This window comes from Pseudomyrmex gracilis, unplaced genomic scaffold (assembly GCF_002006095.1).
Source record: "Pseudomyrmex gracilis isolate BER0280 unplaced genomic scaffold, ASM200609v1 scaffold_138, whole genome shotgun sequence".
NCBI lineage: Eukaryota > Metazoa > Arthropoda > Insecta > Hymenoptera > Formicidae > Pseudomyrmex > Pseudomyrmex gracilis.
The window spans coordinates 368,890-392,764 of record NW_018020722.1 but is presented as its reverse complement, the minus strand read 5'-3'; the positions used below and the strand labels follow the sequence as shown (position 1 = coordinate 392,764).

The window sequence follows — 23,875 nt, the reverse complement described above, 5'->3', positions numbered from 1 at the left end:
GCGTAAATTTGCAATACACGGCGAGAGTAAATAAAACTAACATTATATTATGGTTTTACTTGTTTTCTATATAAATACACACACACAGTGTTGTTTATTTACCTAATTTCGGAATAATCTTGTATCGTATATTGCGATGTTTATTTTATTTTATTTTTTTTTTTACCGTTGTATTTGCTATTTTTAACGCACGGAATGGAAGTTTCTCACAAAGTTTTATCTGCCACTTGTGTCTACCGGATTACCGCAGTGCTGATGTTGAAGTATCTAGTCATCACGATCAGACTTTGGGCGCAGTACGAAGAGAAAAAAAGAAATTTGAACGGTCCGAGACCGGCAGAACAGTAAACAGCCACACTGTATCTGTAATAACGTTTTCTTCCGAAGGAACAAATAAAAGACAATATTTTCAGACATTTAAACTGCCGCAGACTCGTTTTACCTACCAAAGATAAGATTCACCGTTGTCCACTCGTAGTTAACTGCAAATTGAATAAAAAGGTGCTCGACATTGCCGTCGTTTTTTACTTGTATCTTCGTGTACACACACATTAATCAGAGACGCATCTTTTTCCGCAACTAACGCGCCCTGTTTTTTCTTCCTCTACCTTCTAGGATCGTCAAGACCGCGTATGATTTTGCCGAAACACCCGCACGTGCCGAGCTTTCTCTTCCCGATGATGCAGTCCGCGAATATGCCGTTGATGAAGGAGATGTTCTGGACGGTCAAGCAGCGGAGCGAGTTCCCGTATCGTTGCGAGAAGTGCGGCAAGGGTTATCAGCATCGCGGCACTTTGCTGAGACACACGCGACACGAGTGCGGCAAGGAGCCGCAATTTAAGTGTCCGTACTGCCTGCACAGGACGAAGCAACGCGGCAATTTGTATCAGCATATTCGCACCAATCACCCCGGAAAGAACGTTTTCTCCAATAGCGCGTAATGCTCGAACAGCATGGAAACGTGCGCGAGTTCTCAGTTCACGAGCAAATTTTTTTTCGATCATCATCCGATTGCAAATTTGTTTTACAAATCTTCCGTTTTACAAAACTAAGGCGCTATAATATCGACGTGTTAAATTAGTAGTCAGAAAGAAATTTCTGATTTGTAAGACAAAAGAGCATTTAGATTTCAGAAGTTTTGTATTTCGTATGTACCGCGGCGTATATTGTTTGAAAAGAAAAAAAAAAATTACAGTTACCAATAAGACAAATCTGTATAGCGTATTACAGACTTGCCATTTTTATGATTTTCTTCGTGTTACGTGTTGAAGATATATTTTAAGCATCAAATTGAATTTGTTTTCTCCAATTTTATTTTTGGACGTATTTTTGGTACATAGATTTTTTGCATAGCAATTAAAAAACAATTTTTACAGTAGTCGTAATCACCCATTTGATAATATATATCGTAATATATAATCCGAGAGTGGAAATGATTTGAACTGTATCGAATGTTGTTTTATTTTATGTTATGTTTTTTTTCTTTTTTAGTGAAATTTATGATGCAACATCAATATTTAACACCCGTGTGTTTTGTTATTTTATTTTTTCTTTACTGTACCTGTAATGTACAATTGTTCCGTGAATCTGTATTTGCCAAATTTTACACAATAAAGAAACTAGAACATTCTTTATGTGCTTATGCAGATTAATAACGCGATCCTACATGAATATCCAATATTATGTTTGTAACGTGAGAGAACACACGGCGCAATTCTGTGACGTATAAAAGCACCGTGAAAAACTTTTTCTCACACAGGTGATTATCCTTACTTATTTGACAATTTATGTAACAGAGATTTTTAAAAGAGTAACGAACAATGAAAAAAAAAAAGAAAAAGAAACTGATCAGTAAGCACGACGAGTCATCTTGTCGCCTGTCTTCACTTCTAGAGATTGTTTGTGATCACTTACTAACCGTCACGTTTTATCTTCTTGCAGGAATGGTAGCGTGGTTAAGTTACCAGACCCAGATGACCAATCAGCAGAAAGTCGCGTATAGTTTGAGCGCGAAAGAAGGAGCGTTTCGAAGATCGAAGTACGTCGACAGAAATCCGGGTAGCTTCAAGTGTCCGAAGTGCGGCAAGAATTATCGCTGGCTGAGAAACATGAGGAATCACTTGAGAATCGAGTGCGGCAAAGATCCGACCAAGTGTTGCCCGTACTGTCCACATCGTACGAAATACAAGAGCAGTTTGCAGAAACACATTTTCAGGATTCACTGCCGCTGATCTTGCGAACGACTTGTGTAAATTGTCAATTATTGTTACGTTAGTAGATTGTTTTAATTGTTGATTATTATTGTTGACGATTGTTTATGAATTCGCAATAGGAACTTAATTGTTCGCAGACTTTGTTAGCTAATACACATATTGAAATACTAAAGGGTTTATATTAATAATTTATTCGATGAGACGAGAGACGCGCAGCTCGATGTTTTTTACAAGCATCTTTCGCGGAACGGAGTAGAAATTACGACAAGGATAATGTGAGAAATTGTAACTCCAAGAGAAACTAATAAACACATCTAACGCTAATAATTTATTCGACTTTTGTATTCGCTGGATTTTTTTATTCATCGTATCTTTTGTTTTTTTCTAGGTATTTTGTAAACTTCTGTATTGTCTGAAAAAAAAAAAAGAAAATTTTCACGATTGTTAACTATCGTGTTTTATCGTTTCGCCTTTTCTATCTTATCATCGTTAACTGATGTCTGAAGATGTTTTCAGGGTACATCACATCTGAAGAAGAGCGAAAGAGGCTTATTGCATCAGAAAGGCGTGCGATAAATCCTCTGCGGGGTTGTCATCATCTTACTTCAAGCACAATCTGAAAAGGCTCAAATTTTGCAAGCGTAAGACGATAAAGCGAGCGCGGAATACTTGCCAACAGCCTCTTAATGCTCGATTTTATTTAGCTCCTCTTCGGTGATCAGCTATTCTTTATTGTGTGAAATAAAGTTCATATGCGCTACAACATTTGCCGCAATTATTATTGTTTAATCTTTTACCGATTCTCTCCTACACTGTTGTGTTGTCGCGCGCAACTGAATTTGTTCTCTTCGTAAATTATTCAGAACCGTTTCAGGTTGTAGCCAACGAAAAACTAATCAAAGGCAGGAGAACGGATAAGATAAGCACGTACGTAAAAAAAAAAAAAAAGAAAAACAAACAAACAAACAGAAAGAAAACAGTCGCACGTGTGTTAATGTTTCTCCCCGAGACCGAAGAAGCGCTTTTCGAGACGAAGACAAAACAATTTCTTCGCTTATCTCTTCTTGTTGTCACACAGCGATCGAGAGAACATTTGCGAAAGCAAATGAGAAATTTTTTGCAAAATTTTTGATGCGCTCGAAAAGCGCATCAGATTCCGCAGAGATGGATCGTCCCGGGGATGATTTTTCGAGGAAGATCCATTTCCGAAACCTCTTATACTTCAAGGCATGCGCTTCGATGTTATAGACACCCACATTTTGGTTGCATTTGACGCTTGCATCCCACGTGACCACGTTTACATTACGTTAATTTTGGGCCCTACGCACGCGGGAGTTCCGCGAGGGATTGGTTTTTTTTTCTTTTTGTTTAAATTTTTTACCTCGACGAGGGAAATGCGTCGAGGGGAGCCCGATGACGATCGTCTCGCGCGGCCTCCGTGATCGCGCGCTCTAACGGACCTCTCTTTACAGACGCGCCCCTCTTCCCGATCGTGAGGCCGCGACTGCACGTGTGTCCCCGCTGCGGCCAGATGTACTCGTGGGCGTCGAATCTGCGAAAGCACCTCAAGATGGGTTGTGGCATGGTTACTTTCGAGACGCATTTCTCCTGCCAGTACTGCCCGTACCGATCCCGGATCGAAGCGAGTTTCCTCAAGCACCTGCTCTCGGTGCACAACATCAAGTAAGACGCCCGTGCAACGTTCCTGTATCTCGTGATCGACGACGTCCCTCGTTCTCCCGAAGTCTTCGCAATGAGGGCTTTCTTCTAATTGCGGAAAGAAGAGCGCGCTTCGTTGCGAACCTCTCGAGACGGTCAGATAAACTTTGTATGTTTCTTGCGAAAACGTTCTTCTGTAGTTTCTCACGAATATGCCCTTATATCTGATAGGAGAGAGAGAACTGATGTGTGTCACGTTTGAGAACGAGAAGCCAATTAGTAGCGAGTGTGTAGTGTGTGTGTTGTACAGCGCGTTTATTCGAGTGAATTTTGCTTCGCAAAACCGCGGAAGTGTATCGATTCTCTTTTTCATGAAACAAAAAAACAAAAAAAAAAAAAAAAAGAACGCATAAGATGTCAAACCGTCATTTAATATGACGCGCGTCATATCAATAAACGTATGGTCTAAGTATCGTAAACTTTGTATGCTGTCGTTCAAGACTGTACGCGAGCGATCGATCTACGATTGTCTTTTTTAACTCTTAAGTCGCATTTTTCTCGTGCGACCGTTTCGCACTTGTGAGATTTTTTTTTTTTGCAGATTTACGTTCTTCATTTACTTTTAGCTCGTAAGGATGGAAATGCTACGCGTTTACTTCATTCTGAAGAAATCATTCGACATGAGTAATTCAACGTAGATGCAATCGCATAAATTGAGTGAACAAAATCTAGTCCAGAGGCTGTATCTTTCTTTTTCTGAAGTTTTTCTCTTAGGAGTTGAGACGAACACCATTTTCGATTTCGGAGGTTAATAATAACACGTGTACTCTGTTTTTTTTTTTTTATATATATATATATATATTTTACAACAAAGTGATATACATTTTTGTAGAAATTTTTGCTTAAATGTATGATAGTATATAAGTTAAATTATATGCAATTATGATTAATTAATTAAGAGCAATTTTTAAGTGTGATCGTATCAAGAGTGATCGATATTTTCTGAAGTATTTGTCGAGATGTAGCAAAACTAAAAAGACTTGATATTTTCCAATTTTAACCAAAGATTTTTGCTATTCTTGTAAAGAACGAGAACTTTTTTAAATAAAAGTGTCATTCTTCCGAGAGAGAGAAAACTTTCTATTTATAAGTTTTCTGCTCACTCTTGGTGCGATAAACAATATCCAATATATTGTTTGTTACAATTTTGTATTTTACTACATACGTTTGTGTGTGTACGTGTGTGAGAATATATGTGCGTGAAGTGTGTGGCGGAAAAGTCTGATTACCACTTAAAATCAGTAATAAAAGATCATAGGATTTTTTTTTTGTTTTTTTTTTAATCACTCGAGGTTGTTCCCGCGATATGTTCTAATGGATCACGTGTTTGCTACCTCTTCGATTTGCGATTTATATATCAAAAAAGTAATCATGTGATCTGCTACGAACGTAGTGGGGGAGGGAGGAAAACTCCGCGATCTTGTATTACTGCGAGTCTAAAACGAGATATCGATCGCGTAAAACGTAGACGTAAGTACAACCGCCGAAAGAAAAACAAAAAATGTGTTTGCAGAAACGGCGGTCATTGAAGACTATGTAATGATCCCAATGAAGTCAAATCATCATATAGGTTTAAGAACGTGCGCGAATTCTCTCAAAAGAGATCGAGAGATGGAGTCGTCGTTTTTTTAACGCGTTTTAGAGTAATGTGTCCTTGTACCGTCGATTGTTGTGCATTATAGACTGCTCGAGTATAGTGCAATTTGATTGTAAATTCATGCTAACTCCAAACAACTACACTTAGCCATGTGGTGTAGCGGACTTTAGATGGCAGTTACTTACATTTATTGACGTACTGACAAATAAGCGTATACCATACAAATACAAGCGCGTCAAGCGCGCTTAAATTTCGTTTCGCGACGATGTAATCACGGTAGAGATTAAGCATGCGTACGTGGCCTCTAACACGATTTCATCTAACGTAAGAAAAACACAACAAAAACATAAAAAAACAAAAAAAACATTGGTATATTAGAGCTTTGTACCGCACGAGATTCTAGTTTTCATTTACCGGACTGTTTTTACAACATCGTGCAATAATGAGACAACAACAAACGATACTATGGTAGATCGTAGGTGAATTATCGTCAGGTATTCGAAGCGCCATATCGTCCCATAAATCACATTAATCACTTATCAAAAAAAAAAAAAAAACAATTCGAAAGTTAAAAAACACTTCAACATTGTTTCCTATCTAGAAGACAAAAAATAAATAAATAAAACGATTATCGAATTGATTGAAATGTAACGAAGCATACGCACACGGGCTCACATTGCAGGACAGCCTCGCAAGCAGAAGAAGATACAAGTTTCGAATTTTTTTTCAAGACTCAAAATCGCGGATTGAGAGAAAAATTTCGATGTACACTATGATGAAAATTGACAGACTTCTCCGTCTGTCGAAACTCGTATCGATGCTCGTTACATAACAAATTAATTTGCAAAATTTCTCTTACGTGTAATATATGATAACTCTGATATTTGGCATACACAGTGACATAGATGATGCATCACACATCGTATGAACCACCCGTCTACGAGACATGTGTCGCTAATGTACTTTATCCTAGTAGATCGGTAGATTGAGTGACATGTCGCGCGGTCGGCTGCGTCTCAACGCAGCGATTAAGTGTTTGTGTAACGATGTCTCGCATTCGTTTGCTTTCTAAATAAATACCTGTGTACATATTTGCAGTCACGAGAATATACTTTGAACTATATCCTCTCGTCTTTGTTACACGGTTACACGAATTTATATTGCATTTTCACATTATTCTCTCCAATTTTCCGAGTTTCAGGATAAATCTTTGTCACCGACGCAGAAGAAAACATTTACATTTTATTTTACTCGCGGATATTTTTAAATCATGGTATTTTTTTAATCTGCTTTGATTACGTCATCTAATGTTTTAGTTTTTACTCTGCTCTGAATGTTCTCTGTGACGAGTGTCAGATTGGCAGCTTGAATGACGATTTTGTATTGTAATTTTTGGTTCTTACATCGCTACATTTTATACAAATTATACAACAGGATTTCAAATGTTACAAATGGACGAGATCTTCTTTCATTTATTGTTTTATAAAACAATAACAAACATTGTTTGGTAAACACGGATATATCATAATAACTTCAGTTTTTATTTAAATATATAGGATATAAATTGTGTTTCAAAGATCTCGATATTATATTCATCGCATGCCGCTTAGATGTAAATATTTTAAGTGAAACACAGATATCGGGTGTGTCAGAAACGCTCGAGCAATTGCTCATTCAATGTCTTCAACGCGTTTATGACGAACTGGCTCTTGTGTTTCAGGTCCACTCGTATGGGACAACTATCAGATAAGCAACAGGAACGTCGAACGCAAGTTCAGATTCAAACACGTGGATCACATCACGGGTAGATACAAGTGTTCGAAATGTTCCAAGTCGTATCGGTGGAAGCATCATCTGGTGGAGCACACCAAGGCATCCTGCGGCCAAACGAAGGCGCAGTGTTGCCCGTACTGCAGCTACAAGAGCAATCGCAAATGGAATCTGAAGTCACACATAAAGAGAATTCACGCGAATGCGGAAGGGACTAATTCCTGCGAGACAACAGTGTTGCACCCGATATAAATATATTATCTATCATTAGAAACGTTTCGCGCTCTAACAATAAGTGTTTCCGCATCGATGTTACAATAAAAAGCAAAACGTTTACTTCATTCCGAATGTCTCGAAACTCCAGCTTCAACTCAGGATTACTCTCGATTTGACGAGGCGGGTTTTTTTTTTTTTTTTGTTTTTTAATCATTTGTGCAGATTTCTACTGTTATTTACGGAATAAATTCTGGTTTAGATAAGAATCGTGCAGGATTTTGTCGTTGTGAATTAACAAAACGTTGCAAAGTTTATTAATTTATGTATATAGTAATATAAATGTGTACGATATACAAGAAGAATATTTTATGTTATCGATTGTGTCTTATTGCAATAAATGTATCGTTCTTTTAACATTATTAGGTTTTTGAGTATATGTGGATAGAAATCCATTTATACGTTTCGAAATACTTTATTTCTTAATTTGTACAAAAACTTTTGAAACAAGTGATGTTATCCCACTAATTTTATTATTTTTTACCGTGATATTTTGGTTACTATTTTATTTCTTTCTCTCCTTCTCACGCGGGGAGACACGACGCGCAACGTGTAAGTACGATGTGCTCTATTTGTCTTTTTGCGTGTTTCAGGACAATCTGCTTACGGGATAAGACGGAAGAAGAGACAGAGAAGGTCTCACAAGCCGGAAGTCGTGAAAAATGCCATCATGGCTGTCGAGGCCGGAATGTCCCTGAGAAAAGCCGCGCAGATATACTCCATACCTAAATCGGTTATACATCGATATATAAAAATCGGTTATATGACGCGACTAAAACACACAGGAAACGAAGGATACCCTCAGATTGTTAGTGTTCGCGGTAATGTTCGTGGAATCACCAATTGGTGATTTTTTAATTAAATGTAACAAGTTTTTTTAAGATGTTAAGAAAAATTGAGATATATTTTTCTTTAGAGAGAAATTTATTATTATTATTTATACTTAATTATACTTAAAGTATATATATTTTATGTCGATGCAAAACTGACATTGTTGCTATTTATATCTTATGGTCTGCGTATTATTAATAGGAAGGGAAAGAGGTAGTGACTATCTCTTTCTTTTTAAAAATAACAATTATGACTAAAAACCTAAGAATATATCAAGAAAAGTTGATAGATAAAATGTTTCTTTCTTTATATTGTTATACAAAGTAACGGTTTTTACTCTCTTCTCATTTTCTTTATTTTTACAGTAATCTAGGGATATTATAACAGAATGATATTATGTAAACATTATGTAAACACATTATACACAGATACAATTGTTCTCTACACACATATAAAGCAGAAATAAACGTTTTTGGTAAATAATAATATATATTACGTTACGTGTGAGAATAGTTTTTCTGTTTGTATTATTCTTCCGCTTCTTGATGGTTTATGTCTTTCAGTGATTTTAAAGTAATTTTTTGGCAATCGAAATTATTTTCGAATCAAAAAAATAATTTACTAATAATTACGAGTGTATTTTTGTTGCAGAGAAACATGCAGTATTCTCGTTACTTTGTGGTAAAACATATATTCGGAAAGAATTTCTAATGCGACGAGATACGAGAGAACCGTTTTATTACAGATGTGTATTTTATTGTGATAAAAAATAAAACTGTTTATTTTACTGTTTATGTGTATATATATACACATAGTTCGCTAAGTTTTTAATCGTTACTTGTCAGGACGTCACACAAATGCTGCTATTCGGAACAATGCTGTGTGTACGAAGGACTAAAGTGAACTTACTTATCGTGTTAAGTATCGAATTTATATTAATCACTAACTATATTCTTCTTTTGCAACAGATTGTTTTTTTTTTTTTTCATTGGCAATTTTTTCGCTGTACATATAACTTGAGAAAAAGAACTAACTGTGGTGCAATTGAAGAATAACATGTAATTTTCAAATCTATTATATAAGATTTTTTGGCATGAAACGCATTTCTCTCCTGCGAAAAACAAAATACGCTTTGTGAAAATTGTGCAGAAAGGATAGTCCCGTTTGCAACCAAAATGTGCATTTTTCCCGGACGCGTCTAAACGAGAATTTTTTTTAGACGAGCCAGACCCAGCTATAGATTCTAGACATCGTCGAAGGGTCTGTCATCTTCCTCTATCCGCACGCTATGCACGAACATTCACGAGGAAGAACCATCGTGTGTTCACGTGCAATTTTTACTAACCAGTCGTTCCTCTATGGTTCTGTTTTTCAGATACGCACGCGGTGAATTACCTGAACTGTCAGAGGGTGACTTATCCCTGCAAGAACTGCGGTAAGATCTACAACTACTACTCCAGTCTGGCGCGACATCTGAAACACGAGTGTGGCGTGGAACCAAAATTTCACTGTCCTCTGTGTCCGTACAAGACGAAGCACAAATCAAGCCTGAACACCCATTTGAACGGCAGGCACATGAAGCTCCTGAACGCCGCTGACTTGTACGCCGCGTCTAACGTCAAGTCGTCTTCGATGGATGCCAGAAATTAAATTTTCACATAAAGTTGATGAATATTTTTAACTACGTTATATTTCGATGATAATTCAGAATTTAACGCTGTTTAACTCGTGAGGAACGAGAATATTTGTTTTCTATATGTGTTTTCGATCAAATACGTTTGTGTATGAGAAATATACTAATTGCACAGTATTCCAAAAACATAGTACTTATATTACGTTGTTTGTTTATGTTTACGTTAAACTAAATACATAATTGTATAATATACGGCAATACACAATATAATTGTGTATATATAGTTACATTATATATATTACATATATACATATATATTATACTATATATTTTTTTTAATATGTGTAACATATATAAAATAATATTGCCTTACTTCTCTCATATTGTTTTATTGCATTTAATAGTGTTTCAATATTGTACAGGTCTTAAATATCACGCACAAACTTTACGTGATCATTTGATACGCGATTCTGAATTATCTAGTGATCTATCTACATCTCAACTTGTGTTTCTCAACGTGTTACATGTTTCCAACTAACTGCCAGGCACATAGACACATACGCTGTTTTCTTCACAGTATCATCCTACCTTTCTCCTCGCAAACAAAAGTAAGATTCCATGAGAGTATCGCTGACGAGCGAGTTTATTTTTCGATGACACGCACTAATAGTCTATATTTTTATAAGCATTGATAATTTTCACACGCGTCAACGACATTCCATGGGTGTAGGATGAACAAATCTCGGTGATCAACCTTGTGTGTGTGACGTTTATACATATTTGCATTTTGTAACACACATAATTGCGACATCTTCCGATATAGCGAATAGGTAGAAATATATTGTTAAACAATGCGATGTGTGAAAAGCGCTGTTTCACATTTAATACTCAAAAAAAAAACCTGCAAAGTGAACGAACAAATTTTTTCACTTAATATTTTCCGCTCTCTTTTACAACACAAAAACCGAAGATTTAAATGCCAAAGTGTGAGCTATGAAACAACACTGAGTCAGTACGTATAGAATGTTTTTTATATTAAAATATCCGTGATAAGAAAATTCCGATCGCACAAAAAATGCCTGTGTTACTTGTTAAAACTTAGGTTTATCGACGAACGTAGCGATGACGTGCGTCAAATTACACACTCGACGATAAAAAAACATCAGTGTATACATATATACACGCAGTACATTATACTCCATTTTCACAGCACGTTCGACAATAAAAAAGGCGTAGAAACATTGCACGCTTACATGAATAGTAATATATACTTTATACTGTATGTTCGTTGTAAAATGTAACAACCAATGTGTGAGCTGCGTGTGAACACACAGTATTATAGCAAATATACATCTATTTACGTCAATAAAAAAAAAATTGTCATCCGTTTCTTCTCGATGAACAATCTTTTAGAAAACCACGTTAACTGCATTTCACGTTTTACTTTAATTGTCATCTTGTAGTATCTTGTACATTACGTAACGCTGTAGCTCATGTAGACAAAAATATTTGTTTCCATTTAATTACCTACTTAAATCTCGTTCATTTGAATCATCTTGTCAGGATTGCGTGTGCGATGTGCTTGTTTTTTCTTTTGTGTCACTATAATACGCCTGTATTTTTTATCGGAGGTCTGAGAGATAAATTGTTTTATTTTGTTGCGTCAAATCTCAGAGGAAACATCGACAATATGGATGTCTCGGCAAGTAACGACGTTTGCGATTTAACACGGCGATAATTGCACGAACGAATTCCCGCATCTAACGGGCATGTAAATCCTTTCAGAGTGGCGTTTGGGAGATATCGCGGAAGAGATCGACTTTGCGACGATTACCCGGCAGCAGGACGAGCAAGACTTCCGGCGGGTCGAGTTAACGAAGGAGGGCTTCCGGTGTCCTCGTTGCAACCGATGCTACAAGATCAGGAGATCCCTGCGCCGGCACCTCATTATTGAGTGCGGCAAGGCGCCGCAGCACAAGTGTCCTTATTGCCATCGCTGCAGCAAGTACAGAGCCGACATACAGAAGCACGTCATGCACGTACACCGGGATCTGCTGCTTCGGTATCCGAGTTCTTATCTGTAGCGCGCGCGTCGCTTCGGTTCAACAAATGTTCTCTGTCGTTTCGTTTTCTGTCTCGGCTTTTTTAACCAATTCTTATCGACGAGAGAAAGATCGTCAGTTTTTAATCAATCCATCGATTCTGTACAAATGTATTTTGTGTGCAAGTATACATCACCCGAGTGTTTGTGGAAATTCATATGAACGTAGAAACGGGTGACGATGTATACACACAGACGTTCGCGCGTGCGTATATCTTATTGTTTTTATTTAACTTATTTTTTTTTATTTTATTTTTTTTTCTTTGCCAGGTTTTGTTTATGAATTGCATCTTTTTCTTGCTAGATTTAGATCCTTAGGTAGGTTTTACAGTTTGACGCCTCGCCTGTCAGTGTGCGCGTTCTGCTCGGTGTTCCGCGCTCTCTTTTCTTTTCTTTCTGTACTCTTCCTTCAACTATTTTCTGTATGTAAAACTTAACACATCACAATAAAAATATTATACGTATATTTCATTGTTTCATCGCGCTATGTACGTATCGTCGTTATTATAGGTGCTGTGTGCAACATGTTACTGTACATATTTTGAGAGATTGCGTTATTTTTGACGAATAAAACACGAAAGTGTGGAGGAATGTTGCGCAATATAAATAAACATATGAATAAAAAGTGTGTTAAAAAAAAATTGAAGCGATCAAAAATTGTGTGCGGGAACTAAATACATTAGAAAAATAGACATTTGTGTTGCAGCATCAGAATAAAAAATTATTACATTGCTCTCTAGCAATAGCTTGTATAGGCTCTTCTCAGGTTTTTTTTTGAAGAGACGATGACGAGCAAATTGTTGACGAACAATTATAAATTAAATAAATTAAAAACAATTATAGATTAAAGCGAGCAAAATGTGCGATGCAAATGAATCGAATGTCACGTTTATTTCAAGGATTCCCTGAGGTCCAAAGAGAGAGACAGATACACATTTGATAATATTACGTACAATCGTGTCTGCATGCTCTCATTCGGCACTCTTCATGTGTACAATGTTTTGTACGTTAGATACGGCTGGTTATTCGGTCACGTTAGTAATCTGTGATCTAGTAGTTCAAAACACAATGTTTTTCGTCTTTTTTCACATCTTTGGTTATTTTATTTGCTTCGAAAGACCTCGTCCGTTTTCGCGAGAAAGGATGTTCGGATCTATCGGAAGATTAACGAATCCGTTCTTTCAATCACCGAGCAATCGGGCGAGCTTCTTCCGATATTAATAAACTGTTCTCCGTGATTACAGATAACACAAAGATGTGCTATTACGTAACCCGGCAAGGACTGAAACTGCGCCGGAGTCGCGGTCAGGGTGGTTTCGCCTGCAATAACTGCGACCGCCGTTATCATCAGCTGAAGAATCTGAAGCGGCACGTGATAAACGAATGCGGCAAGCAACCGATGCATCAGTGCACCGTCTGCCCGTACAGAGCTACCTACAGGTCGTATCTTCAAGTTCACATGATGAAGCACGCTAAACAGAACACTGTTGTCACGAGGATATCCCGCTCCTTTCTTCACAGATCCACACGTCGAGATTCGTGAAAGTACGAATTTTTTTTTGGCCTGTTGCGTAACGTTGTCGATCTTTTAGCGAGTCCGTCGACGTAACGAATCGTTACCCATTCGAATCTTCACGGGAAAAAAAATTCTACGAGACCGATTCTTCACTCTTTTCATTATTTTGTGAATTCTAAGAAGTGAATGTATTCTAAAGCTATGTGTCTAGAATATGAGAATATTTCATGTATTTCTCTCTTAGTTATATCGTCGATCTGAATGAAGTAAATCGAGCGCGTTTCTTGTCCGAAACACTTACGACCTGTGTAAGATTTTATTTATACAATTTCAAGATTAGCTGCAAGGTAGAGAGACATTCGACTCTGTCACTTAGATCTAAGATAAATTTCGATTGCTGCTTGAAAAAAAAACACAAGTCTAATAAAATCTGCTATTTATTCCAAGTCCATCACATGAAACTCGTTGTGCGATTCCATCAGTTCTCTTTTCGAATCCCTTTGTTTTCTTCGTTTCCATCTTCGTTCTATTCGTAAATAACACGTAGTCTAAGTCGACGATTGAGACGATATTGTCACTTATCGATTAACAGTCACGAAAAGGTAAGTGAGATTCAATTCAGCAAAGTGGAATGTAATATGGTCTGTGAACGAATGTGGAATTTTTTATTTTTTTAATTGTTTTGTTAACTGACAATTTATCGTTTTATATTTCTGTTGACATCACTGGCTTACATATTTTATATTATACCAAATTCATCGTTGCACTAAGAGCATATAAGAGATAAATGAGGTGTTAACCGCAAGAAATGAGAGAAATGTCGCAAAAAAAAAAAAAAACAATCCGGAGATTTTCCCTTTCATCCAAAATCGCTCCCGGAAGCGACGGAGCTGCCACGTTGTTCCGAAAAACGACAAAATCGAGCCGCACTAATTGACAATGAATTTTTTTTCTGTTTCAGACATTCAGAATATAACGTATAAGCATACCTGCAATACCTGCGGCAAAGCGTATAAGCACAAGCACCACTTGAAGCGTCATCACATGTTCGAGTGCGGAATCGAACCCAAGTTCAAGTGCTCCTTCTGTCAGCACAGAACTAGGTATAAGGACAGTCTGACGAAGCACATACTGGCGCGGCATCAGCACGTTCTGAAGCAGAACCAGCAATACGGCGGCCATCAGCAGGTCTTTGAGGTGCCCGCTGACGTCGACGTGAACTTCCAAGTGCACGGCGCTACTGCGTTCAACGTTTACGATTTCGGACAAAATCTCTAATTTCAGTACACTATTTGAAATATTTCATATCACGTTACGAGTCTTGATGTAAAAATTGTTTGGAACAATCTCCCGGGTTCTTCTTGTACATAAAGTCGGCGAAGTCCGGTTTACTGATTTTCGTGCAAAATTGTCGTGTAAATATTTCCAGATAATATCAAGAAGCTTTTAATATCGTTGCAACTTCACGATGACAATACAGAGATAGTTTTATTTGTTATATAAATTACTGTTTACAGTAACATAATTTTTTTAATTATTTTTGTTCGTGATATATATTTACTTACATGTTATAGAGAAATATTAATTATTTATATGCAGCACCGAGACTTCTGTATTATATATTTTCTGACTACTTATTATTTGAGTAACAAACATTCACCATCTGCCTTTTGTGTACTACGCAATAATTTCACTTCATTTACGTAGTAATTATATTGTGGCAAATAAATTAGATGGTTTACCCTTAAATACATACTGTTAATCCTTTCGTTCACGGCCGTAATATCTGGCCTAGAAGCGTTTTCGCGACACGAACGCGTTCTCTTTGTCCTTTGTTTACGAGCTTCCTGTTCTATTCTCACATTGAACAGAATTAGTTATCAAACTTTTATGTGATGTTATTAAAAAAAAATGACATTCAATTGTATTCCATTCCAAGTAATGAAAAAAAGTATTGTATTACTGTGCGTAAACAATTTTTTTGATAATTATATAGTCACTTTTACTGTTGAAAAAAGGTTTATATAAACGTGTAAGCGTTACCTAGGCGAGTCGGATTGAATCATTGCTCAGTCTGCGCAGAGACTGCTGCAAAAAATCCCGATTCGAACTTCCAATTTTGTATTATCGAAAGCGGCTAGATTGATCACACTTTGCGGAGGTGCGCAAGGTGAAACAAAATGTTTTTTTTTTTTTTAAATCTAAATAAAATGTTTTCGAGAATTAAAACTGCTAAGATTTTACACGCTCGTGTGTACCGAGTTCGCAGATCGAGCGTAGAAAGAGAGAAAATTATTGTGAAGAGTCGAGCGCGTGATAGGCAGAAGTTATTGCGCCAAGGAGAGTTCCTTTTTTATGGACAATAGCTCCTATTACATATATTTCATTATCATTGGACACAAGAGAGATTTTTGTAATGTTGATTTAAAATTTTTACAATATAATATATATGTAATTAAAATACGTTATGAGAGAGAGAGAGAGAGAGAGAGAGAGAGAGAGAGAGAGAGAGAGAGAGAGAAATAATTTAAAAAGCTTTACATCACGATCCTCGCACAGCGTTGTTATTCAATTTTAATTAAAATGTATTTGAAAAAATACGTGTATATCGATAATATACACCTACTATTCACAATGTAAATAAAAACATTATTTAATATATTTACCAATAATAATTACCAAATAATAATTTAATATTTGATTGAACTTAAAGACAATAAAGATTTTCCTTGATTGTGCACACATGCCTTTCTCTCTTCAATCGGACAAACTATTTCATAAATAACGCGCGTTTATTTTGTACATACACCGTCTGTAATCACAAGAATACGATGCGTTATATTTACTGTTATCGAATGTTTTTCTTTCTATCGTATTCATTTTTTAATCGCTTCTCCAGATACACTAGTTGACTACCGACGTTCGCTTGTGCGAACTCAAATTTCTTCGCCATTACAGCTTTATCCTTCATCTCTGTGTCTTCTTGATTCGCAGGTACGGGATACAGCTCGGCCAATTGGACGGTCCCGACCCTGCCGTCGTCTTCGCGAATCGCCATGTACTCCAGACGGCTGCGCTCCATGACGTCGAGCGAGAGCGGTAGAATCGGATCAGGTCCTCGTAAGTATCTCTGCAACGACTGCGGCCGGACGTTTGCTCTGAAAGCTTCGTTGCTGCGGCACAAGGCGTTCGAATGCAATCAAGGCCGGCAACCGTACGAGCGTGCGTCCACGGAGGATCTGGAGAGAAAACGCACGAAGAAGAAGCACATATGCTCCAGGTGTAATCGCGTTTACGCTTTCTTCACCTCCCTCTGGCGTCACCAGAAGTACGAGTGCGGCGTGGAGCCGAAGTTCATCTGTCCCATTTGCAAAGGTCGATTCGCTCAGAAGAGCAATCTGGACCGCCACGTGCGATCGAAACATTGAACTCTCTTCTGACATCGTGAGAGCAGTATTTTTAGAAAGTTGACCTGTTTTGTTATCTTCACACATGTGACGCGTTTATTTATAATCTGTACAATAGACATGATTTTAACCACTCTTGTGTTACGCGCATATCACTTTGAAACTGCTTTGACGAAATTTGGAACACTTAGTTTGTAAGAAATAAATAAAAAAATTTAAGTTTAATCGTTAAATGATGTAAAGAGAATGGTGTAAAGAGAAAAACTAATTACTACTTTGGTTTTCGTAGTTTGTACAAATGTACATTTGTAGATGACGAACGTTTGCAGATCACTGGCGATTTTGTTCGCACATTTGCAAAAAACACAACAACGAAATTTATAATTGAATTTCACACGAGAAATCTTTCTCATATTTCAACGTGAGTTTTATATTTTGTAAAAATTATAAAATTGTTTAAAACTCTAATGGGGATATATACTAAAAGTCAGAGGTGACGGAAATTTAGGTGTGTGGTTTGCGCTAACTGAATTCATTTTACGATTTAATCAACTTCAGAAAAAATAGAAACATATGGTCATATAAGATTATATGTAAAGTAATCAGATCACGTCAAATTTTGGATCTGATTTTAAATGATCATACACAATTTTCTATATAATTATACATGATTTTATATATGATCAAATATCAAATTGCGTTAAATTTCGGACTTGATTTTACCCGATTGCATCAAATTACAATCCTACTTAAATAAAATCTTACATGATCATGCAAAACCATACCCGACTCATATATAATCCCACATAATCACATCCGTTTTCCATATTTTTTCTCGGAAAATGAGATTAAAGTGTCAGTTCTAAGCGGGGGAGAGTAAGTAAAAGAAAACATTAGGATAATGTATTATATGTTTAATTTTGTTTTTATTTTGTAAAAACTGAGAATGTGATATAATTGTAATTACACGTAAAATCAATTTTTTTTTTCATATTATTTTGTACGTATAAAAAATACCGAGATTGTGTGTTTTTATATCTATGAAATAATATATAAATGTTACATATAATTACAAATATACCACGTAATCAAAATCTAGATTAGATTAGATCTTATATCTAAAGTTATGCAAAATTATTTTTAATTTTTCTGTCTTCTGATAGCGATATAATTTTATTTATATAACATACGAGCCAAAGAAGAGAAAAGATTTCTTTACGAATGTGCGTTTTTCTTTGGTTACCTCTACTAGTGTTAAGTATTTAAACTGCGTGTGTATAGAATGATGAAAATAAATCTCTTACGTTAGAAGGTAAAAAGTCTCCAGTAATAAATCCATTTTTTGCGAAAAGCAAGTAGTTATTTTTTAATTCCGAACAAATTTACGACACTCGCGAAATCTACGCGCTCGTTATTGTTTATTACTTTCTGAATATGATAATATATGTTTCTTTGTGAATGCAACATGTGTGTATATATATATATGTGATCGGCGAAATATTAAAGAGGATATTTGAGTGTTTACACATATGTGCAAAGAAAACGTTTTTTTGAAAAATGTGCTTGTAATTTTGTCTCAGTGTTCCTCGAGGTATCTATTCCGCCCGCTAGAGGAGAGAGAACTCGGTTTCAGAGTCACGTCGTCGAATCGTGCGGAAGCACAGACGCGAATAGTCACTCTAACGCTCTTCTTTTTCGTTTGCAGGTCCCGAGACTTACGATGGGATCAAAGACGCAGACTCTCAGAGTTACTTGCCGCAGAACGCGGCTGTACATTCGCCGCTACTGAGATGTCCGCAGTGTGGACGAACGTACAAGATGAAGCGCAATCTGAGGACCCACATGAGATTCGAATGCGGGGGTCAGAAGAATTTTCGCTGTCACATATGCCCTTCCAGTTACACGCAGAACATCAGTCTGCGCCGTCATCTTATGCAGCAGCACGGCATTTATCTGCCGCCGAAGTTCTCGGTACCAAAACGCATCTTTCTGCACATATAGCTTCAACTATCTATATATTAGTAAAAAAAAGAAAAAAAAAACCAGTATCGACGTTTTTTGGCCAACGAGTTAACGCAGTACTGTAGATAGAAGTATTCCTGGCTCACATGATGATGTTGCGATGAACGAGATCACATCTCCGATATAGGAGACAAATGTCGAATAAATATTTACATGTGATACAGCATATGTGATAAAAATATGAGAAGTATTAACGGATCGAGAAGCACATATAAGAGTTTATGAAGTTAATAAAAAAAATTTTTATTATTATTTTTGTTAAATTTGATTATATTTTATTACACTAGAAATTTTTAGGATTTTTTAATAAATGTACGCAGTGTTGTATGTGTGTTTGCTGTTTTACGTAAAATAATCTGTATTTACGAGACAGTATTACGCGCGGTTGTATGCAAAACAAAAAGACTCGGGAATAATGTCAAAATTTATTCGCTTGTGCATCTCGGTTTATCAAATATAAATATATTTAATATAGAAATATGAAAAAACATTAAGGAAAATTAAAAAAAAAATAAAAATAAAAACCACATCTATACAAAATAAACGCAACGAAATATTTGACAGGTTAAGTTTTTTTTTAATTTTATAAGTTTTTTTTCTGTTCAAATGTAACATATGCGCAAATAAAATTTTGATAGATGATTGTGTACATCGTTAGCTTCCTCTTCCTTCGTCTTCGAGAGAAAAAAATTATTGCTGTCGGACACGCAGAGAGGAATACTTCTGCGAGTTGCTTCTCGATGTTGCTTAGAGACCGTGTTTGCGTTTGTCACAATTTTTACTAATTGATTATTTCTGGTTTCTTTTTGCAGAGCACCCGGAAGGTGAGGCGAACACATCGCGCCGAACAAAATACAATTTACTAGAGAACAATAGCTCCACGAGCACCGGATTTACCTGTCATCAGTGCAACAGATCGTATCAGTTGAAGCACAATCTAATGAGGCATTTGAGATTCGAATGCGGCGAACATAAGCACTTCGCGTGCTCGCTGTGCCCGCAGAGATATCGGCAGAACGTGAAGTTGCGGCAACACATGATAAACGTTCACAACATCTTCGTGCCACCGCAAACAAGTCGACGATCTTTCATATGCCAAGCGAGCTCTCTGAATCTTAATAATGACAAATGAACACGAAATGTGTACTACGCACAATCTACATATCGATTATGTATTCTCGTGTACATCACACAGAAAAAGTCTCGACGATAAAAAAACGCGACATTTGTTCGACTAACGAAGTTTAACACGAACATTAATCCCTTTATGAAACGCATGGTGTGAAATAGACATGCATATTTGTATTTCGTATGTTTCTCTGTAGGAAGATTACTGATATTGAATTTTACATGACGTTGACTAACAATAATCACTAATCTTTAGCTTTATTCGTGGCAGGATAATTGCATCTCTCAGTAACATGATCGATTACTTCTTTCTTAACCCGTTTTTTCTTTCAGTTCAACGTTATAAATTTTCTTTGTTTCCCAAAACTACGATAATTAATAAATTACATTGCTCTGTAAAAATAAAATATGTTTCTCTATACCTACTGATAGATTATTCATTCAGAATGAAAAAAATGATATTTAAGGTCTATAAAAAAAAAAAAAAACGCAAAGTGATGCGCTTACGAAGCAATTTTCGCGCGCGCTCGCGCGATTGACTTGAGGTCGATATTTAGGAATATTTTATATATTATTAAAAAAATAAATGTAACGCACGCAGTATACAATCTCGAGGTTTTCTCTTTCTCCAAAAGTAGCTTGTATTTTCTTTTCAGTATCTGTCTTGTTCGGAAAAAATCTCCGATTGCGGAATGAAAAAATGACGCACGATTACATTCTTGAACCAACACGAGGATAATTTTTTTCGCTAACGTAATTTAATACTCACGTTTAGATCTCGACGTGTAAAACGGATCTCGTTACGAAAAAGTTATGCGACAACAATTTTAAGAATCTAATCCTGCTGTCATTCGCGTTTTTATTCGACATAAACAGCTATAAAACTTCGAAATGACTCTCTCTCTCTCTTTCTCTCTTTTTCTTTGAATGAACGAAATGCAACAACGATCGTTCACGTAAGTATTGAAAGTTTCTGTGTTACACGTAAGTAACGTGTCACGCACAAAACAATCTACGAGAGACGACATTTCTATTCGAGACGGAATATAAACAGGACGGCACGATTTGCCACAGCGATCGCTTCGAGGTCTATCAACCAGACTTTATTAAACGTTGTAGAACGAGCAGAAGATCGGTGAGCAATTCTCGTTTCGCGTACGGCGTACTGATCAGCGCACGAACGTTGTTTTGTTTTCAGATTGCGAGAATCTACGTTCGCTCGAAACTCTCTACGGCCAAAAAGAAGCCACCGCGAAGATCAGAACGAGACATTCCGGCAACGCCGAAGATCAGGCCCTACAATGTTCCACATGCGGGAAGAGATACTCGCTCAAGCACAATCTCGCGAGACACGTGCGCTTCGAGTGCGGCGGTCAACGAAGATTCTGTTGTCATCTCTGTCCGAACAAGTACACGCAGAACGTCAGTCTGCGCCGACATCTGACGCATCATCACAACGTCGTCGTCCCTGTGAAGAAGAGATACAACAGCTCGAAGGTTTGCAATCGACTCGTCTACCAGTGAGAAGACAAGATGGGGCGGAGACAGCTTTCTATATTGAAGAAAACGTCGTGAAGAAGATATATGTCACGTCGTGTGGAAGATACATGTGATATATCGAAGAAGAGAGATTTCATACCAAAAACTCTTCTATTCCAAAGATTAGATTACGCAGTAGAAAATACACTTGGAGAATTTAGACTCAGACACGTGTCTCTGAGAGCCACATGTGTCTTTTCGCGAGTCTCTCGCGTTATCGCGTTATTTGTATTAGAATATTAAACTATGTAAATATTAAACTAATATCAAACTAAACTACTAATAAAAAAAAAAAGGAACAAACAGTAACTGTCTACAGAACATTTATTGCTATCGAAAACTTTCTACCTTAACAAAAAAAAACCAAAAACTTGCTTAACAATTGATGTTCGACGCGTGCCAGCACACATCATTCGAGTAACCTTATTTTTCTTTTCTCATTCGACAGGTTATACTTACACAAGAGAGAAGTTGTTCGGCTGTTCTTCTTGCGGAAGAAAGTACACAATGAAGTGCAATCTGCGCAGACACATGATGTATGAATGCGGCGGGAAACGTCTGTTCTCGTGCAAATTCTGTCGGTGGGCATTTACTCAGAAAAGTTCCCTGGTGCGGCACTTAACAAAACGTCATAATATTAACTCTTTAAATCCCAATCAGGTGAATCCATACCCGATAGCCGAGTGTGTCACTAAGCAAATTGCTGACAGTTTGCGATTTCAGATTGGCTGCAAATTCGTGCGGAAAAAAGGATAAGCTTAGATTCTCAGAAGTCAAACCTGTGTGTTTTTTTTTTTTTTCAACGGATCTGTCGATGTATTATCGACAAATTGGCAACAAATTTCAAGCAGATCTGTTCAAACGCGGATTGGCACCGAAATCATAGCAACTTTGTCCAAGCGCAAATTTGCTGTAAAATAAAAATAAAAAAGCAGTTTGCTTCTTTGGTAATCTAATCGTAGTTGGACGTTGCCTATTTATTAAAATTAGATTGTCTCTTCATTGTTGTTTTCCTTTTTTTTCCCAGACAGACATCAAGAGAAAGCGGACCAAGTAGAGTTTGCTTCGTATCATCGAGTTACTCAATCGATCATCTACCGAACGGACGAGATCCTACAGTCTCTACAGATCGCGTTTCCGACGATCTCTTATTTCAGTCCGCATGTTTTCTCAGGTTGTGGGATTTCCGAAACGTGTAGAGAGGCGTGGGTAAGGTTTCGATCGTCAAGACTCGCGTCTGGCGATCTCGATCGGTAGTGTGAGCTCGTGACTAACACGACTGTCGTCTTTGTATTGTTTCAGATAAGACACCACGCGTCCGTTCACTCCGAAAGTCGCGACACGCGATTTATGTGAGGGAGGAGGATCTCGCTTTGAAGTGTCCGCAATGTGGCCGGGGATACAAGTTCAAGAGCAGTCTGTTCAAGCACTTGAAGTACGAATGCGGCGGGCGCAGGAACTTCACCTGTCACGTGTGCAATCAGAGTTTTACGCAGAACGTCAGTTTACGTCGCCACGCGTTGCAGTATCACGGCGTCCGCGTGCCGCCGAAAATCGTTCGGAAGATCGTGAAGAAAATCGCATGAAGAAAATCGCCGTCGAAGATTGTCCCATGGTCGGAAATACATGAGAGATGTATCTTCGCAGGCGGCAAAGCAAAACTCATCGCTTCAAGAAGAGCAAACTCGAGACAGAACTCTGTTAAAACGGTGTCTTCATGAAGAGTAACTCGTTGAACACGTGTCTGTAATAATATAGACAATGAGTCTTCTCGCGAAGAGTGTTACGTAGCGAGTTCAGCGTTGAAGAACTTTAAAAACTAGCGTCTTTAGAAGATTAAGTAACTTAATTGCATAATACGTTGTTGTATCGCAAAACGCTCCGCGACTTCTGTGCACGACCCCCGAAGTTTATCATCACACACGAAGAATATCATTATTACCGTATATATATATATATGTATAGCTTAAACCGCATATGTCGAAGCGGTTCGGTCTTTAATTCGATCGGACTGTAGAGACAAATAATAAAAATTGTAGACGCTGTTAACGCACTTCGTACTTATCCTTACTCTATATGCAACATAAAACAACAAATTATAGTAAGAGGAGACGCATGCAATAAAG

At 37.2% G+C, this 23,875-nt stretch overlaps 4 protein-coding genes across 5 annotated transcripts; all 4 read left to right on the top strand.

The window, feature by feature from the left end:
* The first annotated feature begins 680 nt into the window (after positions 1–680).
* Positions 681–8,480, top strand: LOC109856969 (zinc finger protein 629-like). The gene is made up of 4 exons (XM_020432762.1): positions 681–876; positions 1,942–2,175; positions 3,679–4,041; positions 7,250–8,480. Exons 1-4 carry the CDS (start codon positions 681–683, stop codon positions 7,549–7,551), a joined length of 1,095 nt encoding a protein of 364 aa, XP_020288351.1. The 3' UTR covers positions 7,552–8,480.
* Positions 8,243–10,053, top strand: LOC109856967 (zinc finger X-chromosomal protein-like). Its single transcript, XM_020432761.1, has 2 exons — positions 8,243–8,393; positions 9,779–10,053. The coding sequence occupies exons 1-2, from the start codon at positions 8,243–8,245 to the stop codon at positions 10,051–10,053; spliced, it is 426 nt and encodes a 141-aa protein (XP_020288350.1).
* A 6,154-nt stretch (positions 10,054–16,207) lies between these two features.
* On the top strand, positions 16,208–21,431 carry LOC109856979 (zinc finger protein 408-like). 2 transcript variants are annotated; one of them, XM_020432776.1, is made up of 3 exons: positions 16,208–16,773; positions 18,766–19,031; positions 19,895–21,431. In XM_020432776.1, the coding sequence occupies exons 1-3, from the start codon at positions 16,710–16,712 to the stop codon at positions 19,946–19,948; spliced, it is 384 nt and encodes a 127-aa protein (XP_020288365.1). In that variant the 5' UTR covers positions 16,208–16,709; the 3' UTR covers positions 19,949–21,431. The 2 variants fall into 2 exon arrangements, with proteins under 2 accessions (XP_020288365.1, XP_020288364.1); XM_020432775.1 differs by lacking the exon at positions 16,208–16,773 and having other exon boundaries at positions 18,205–19,031.
* An 89-nt stretch (positions 21,432–21,520) lies between these two features.
* LOC109856966 (zinc finger protein 236-like) lies at positions 21,521–23,335 on the top strand. The gene is made up of 4 exons (XM_020432760.1): positions 21,521–21,707; positions 22,198–22,458; positions 22,777–22,923; positions 23,052–23,335. The coding sequence occupies exons 1-4, from the start codon at positions 21,521–21,523 to the stop codon at positions 23,333–23,335; spliced, it is 879 nt and encodes a 292-aa protein (XP_020288349.1).
* Positions 23,336–23,875: the final 540 nt, after the last annotated feature.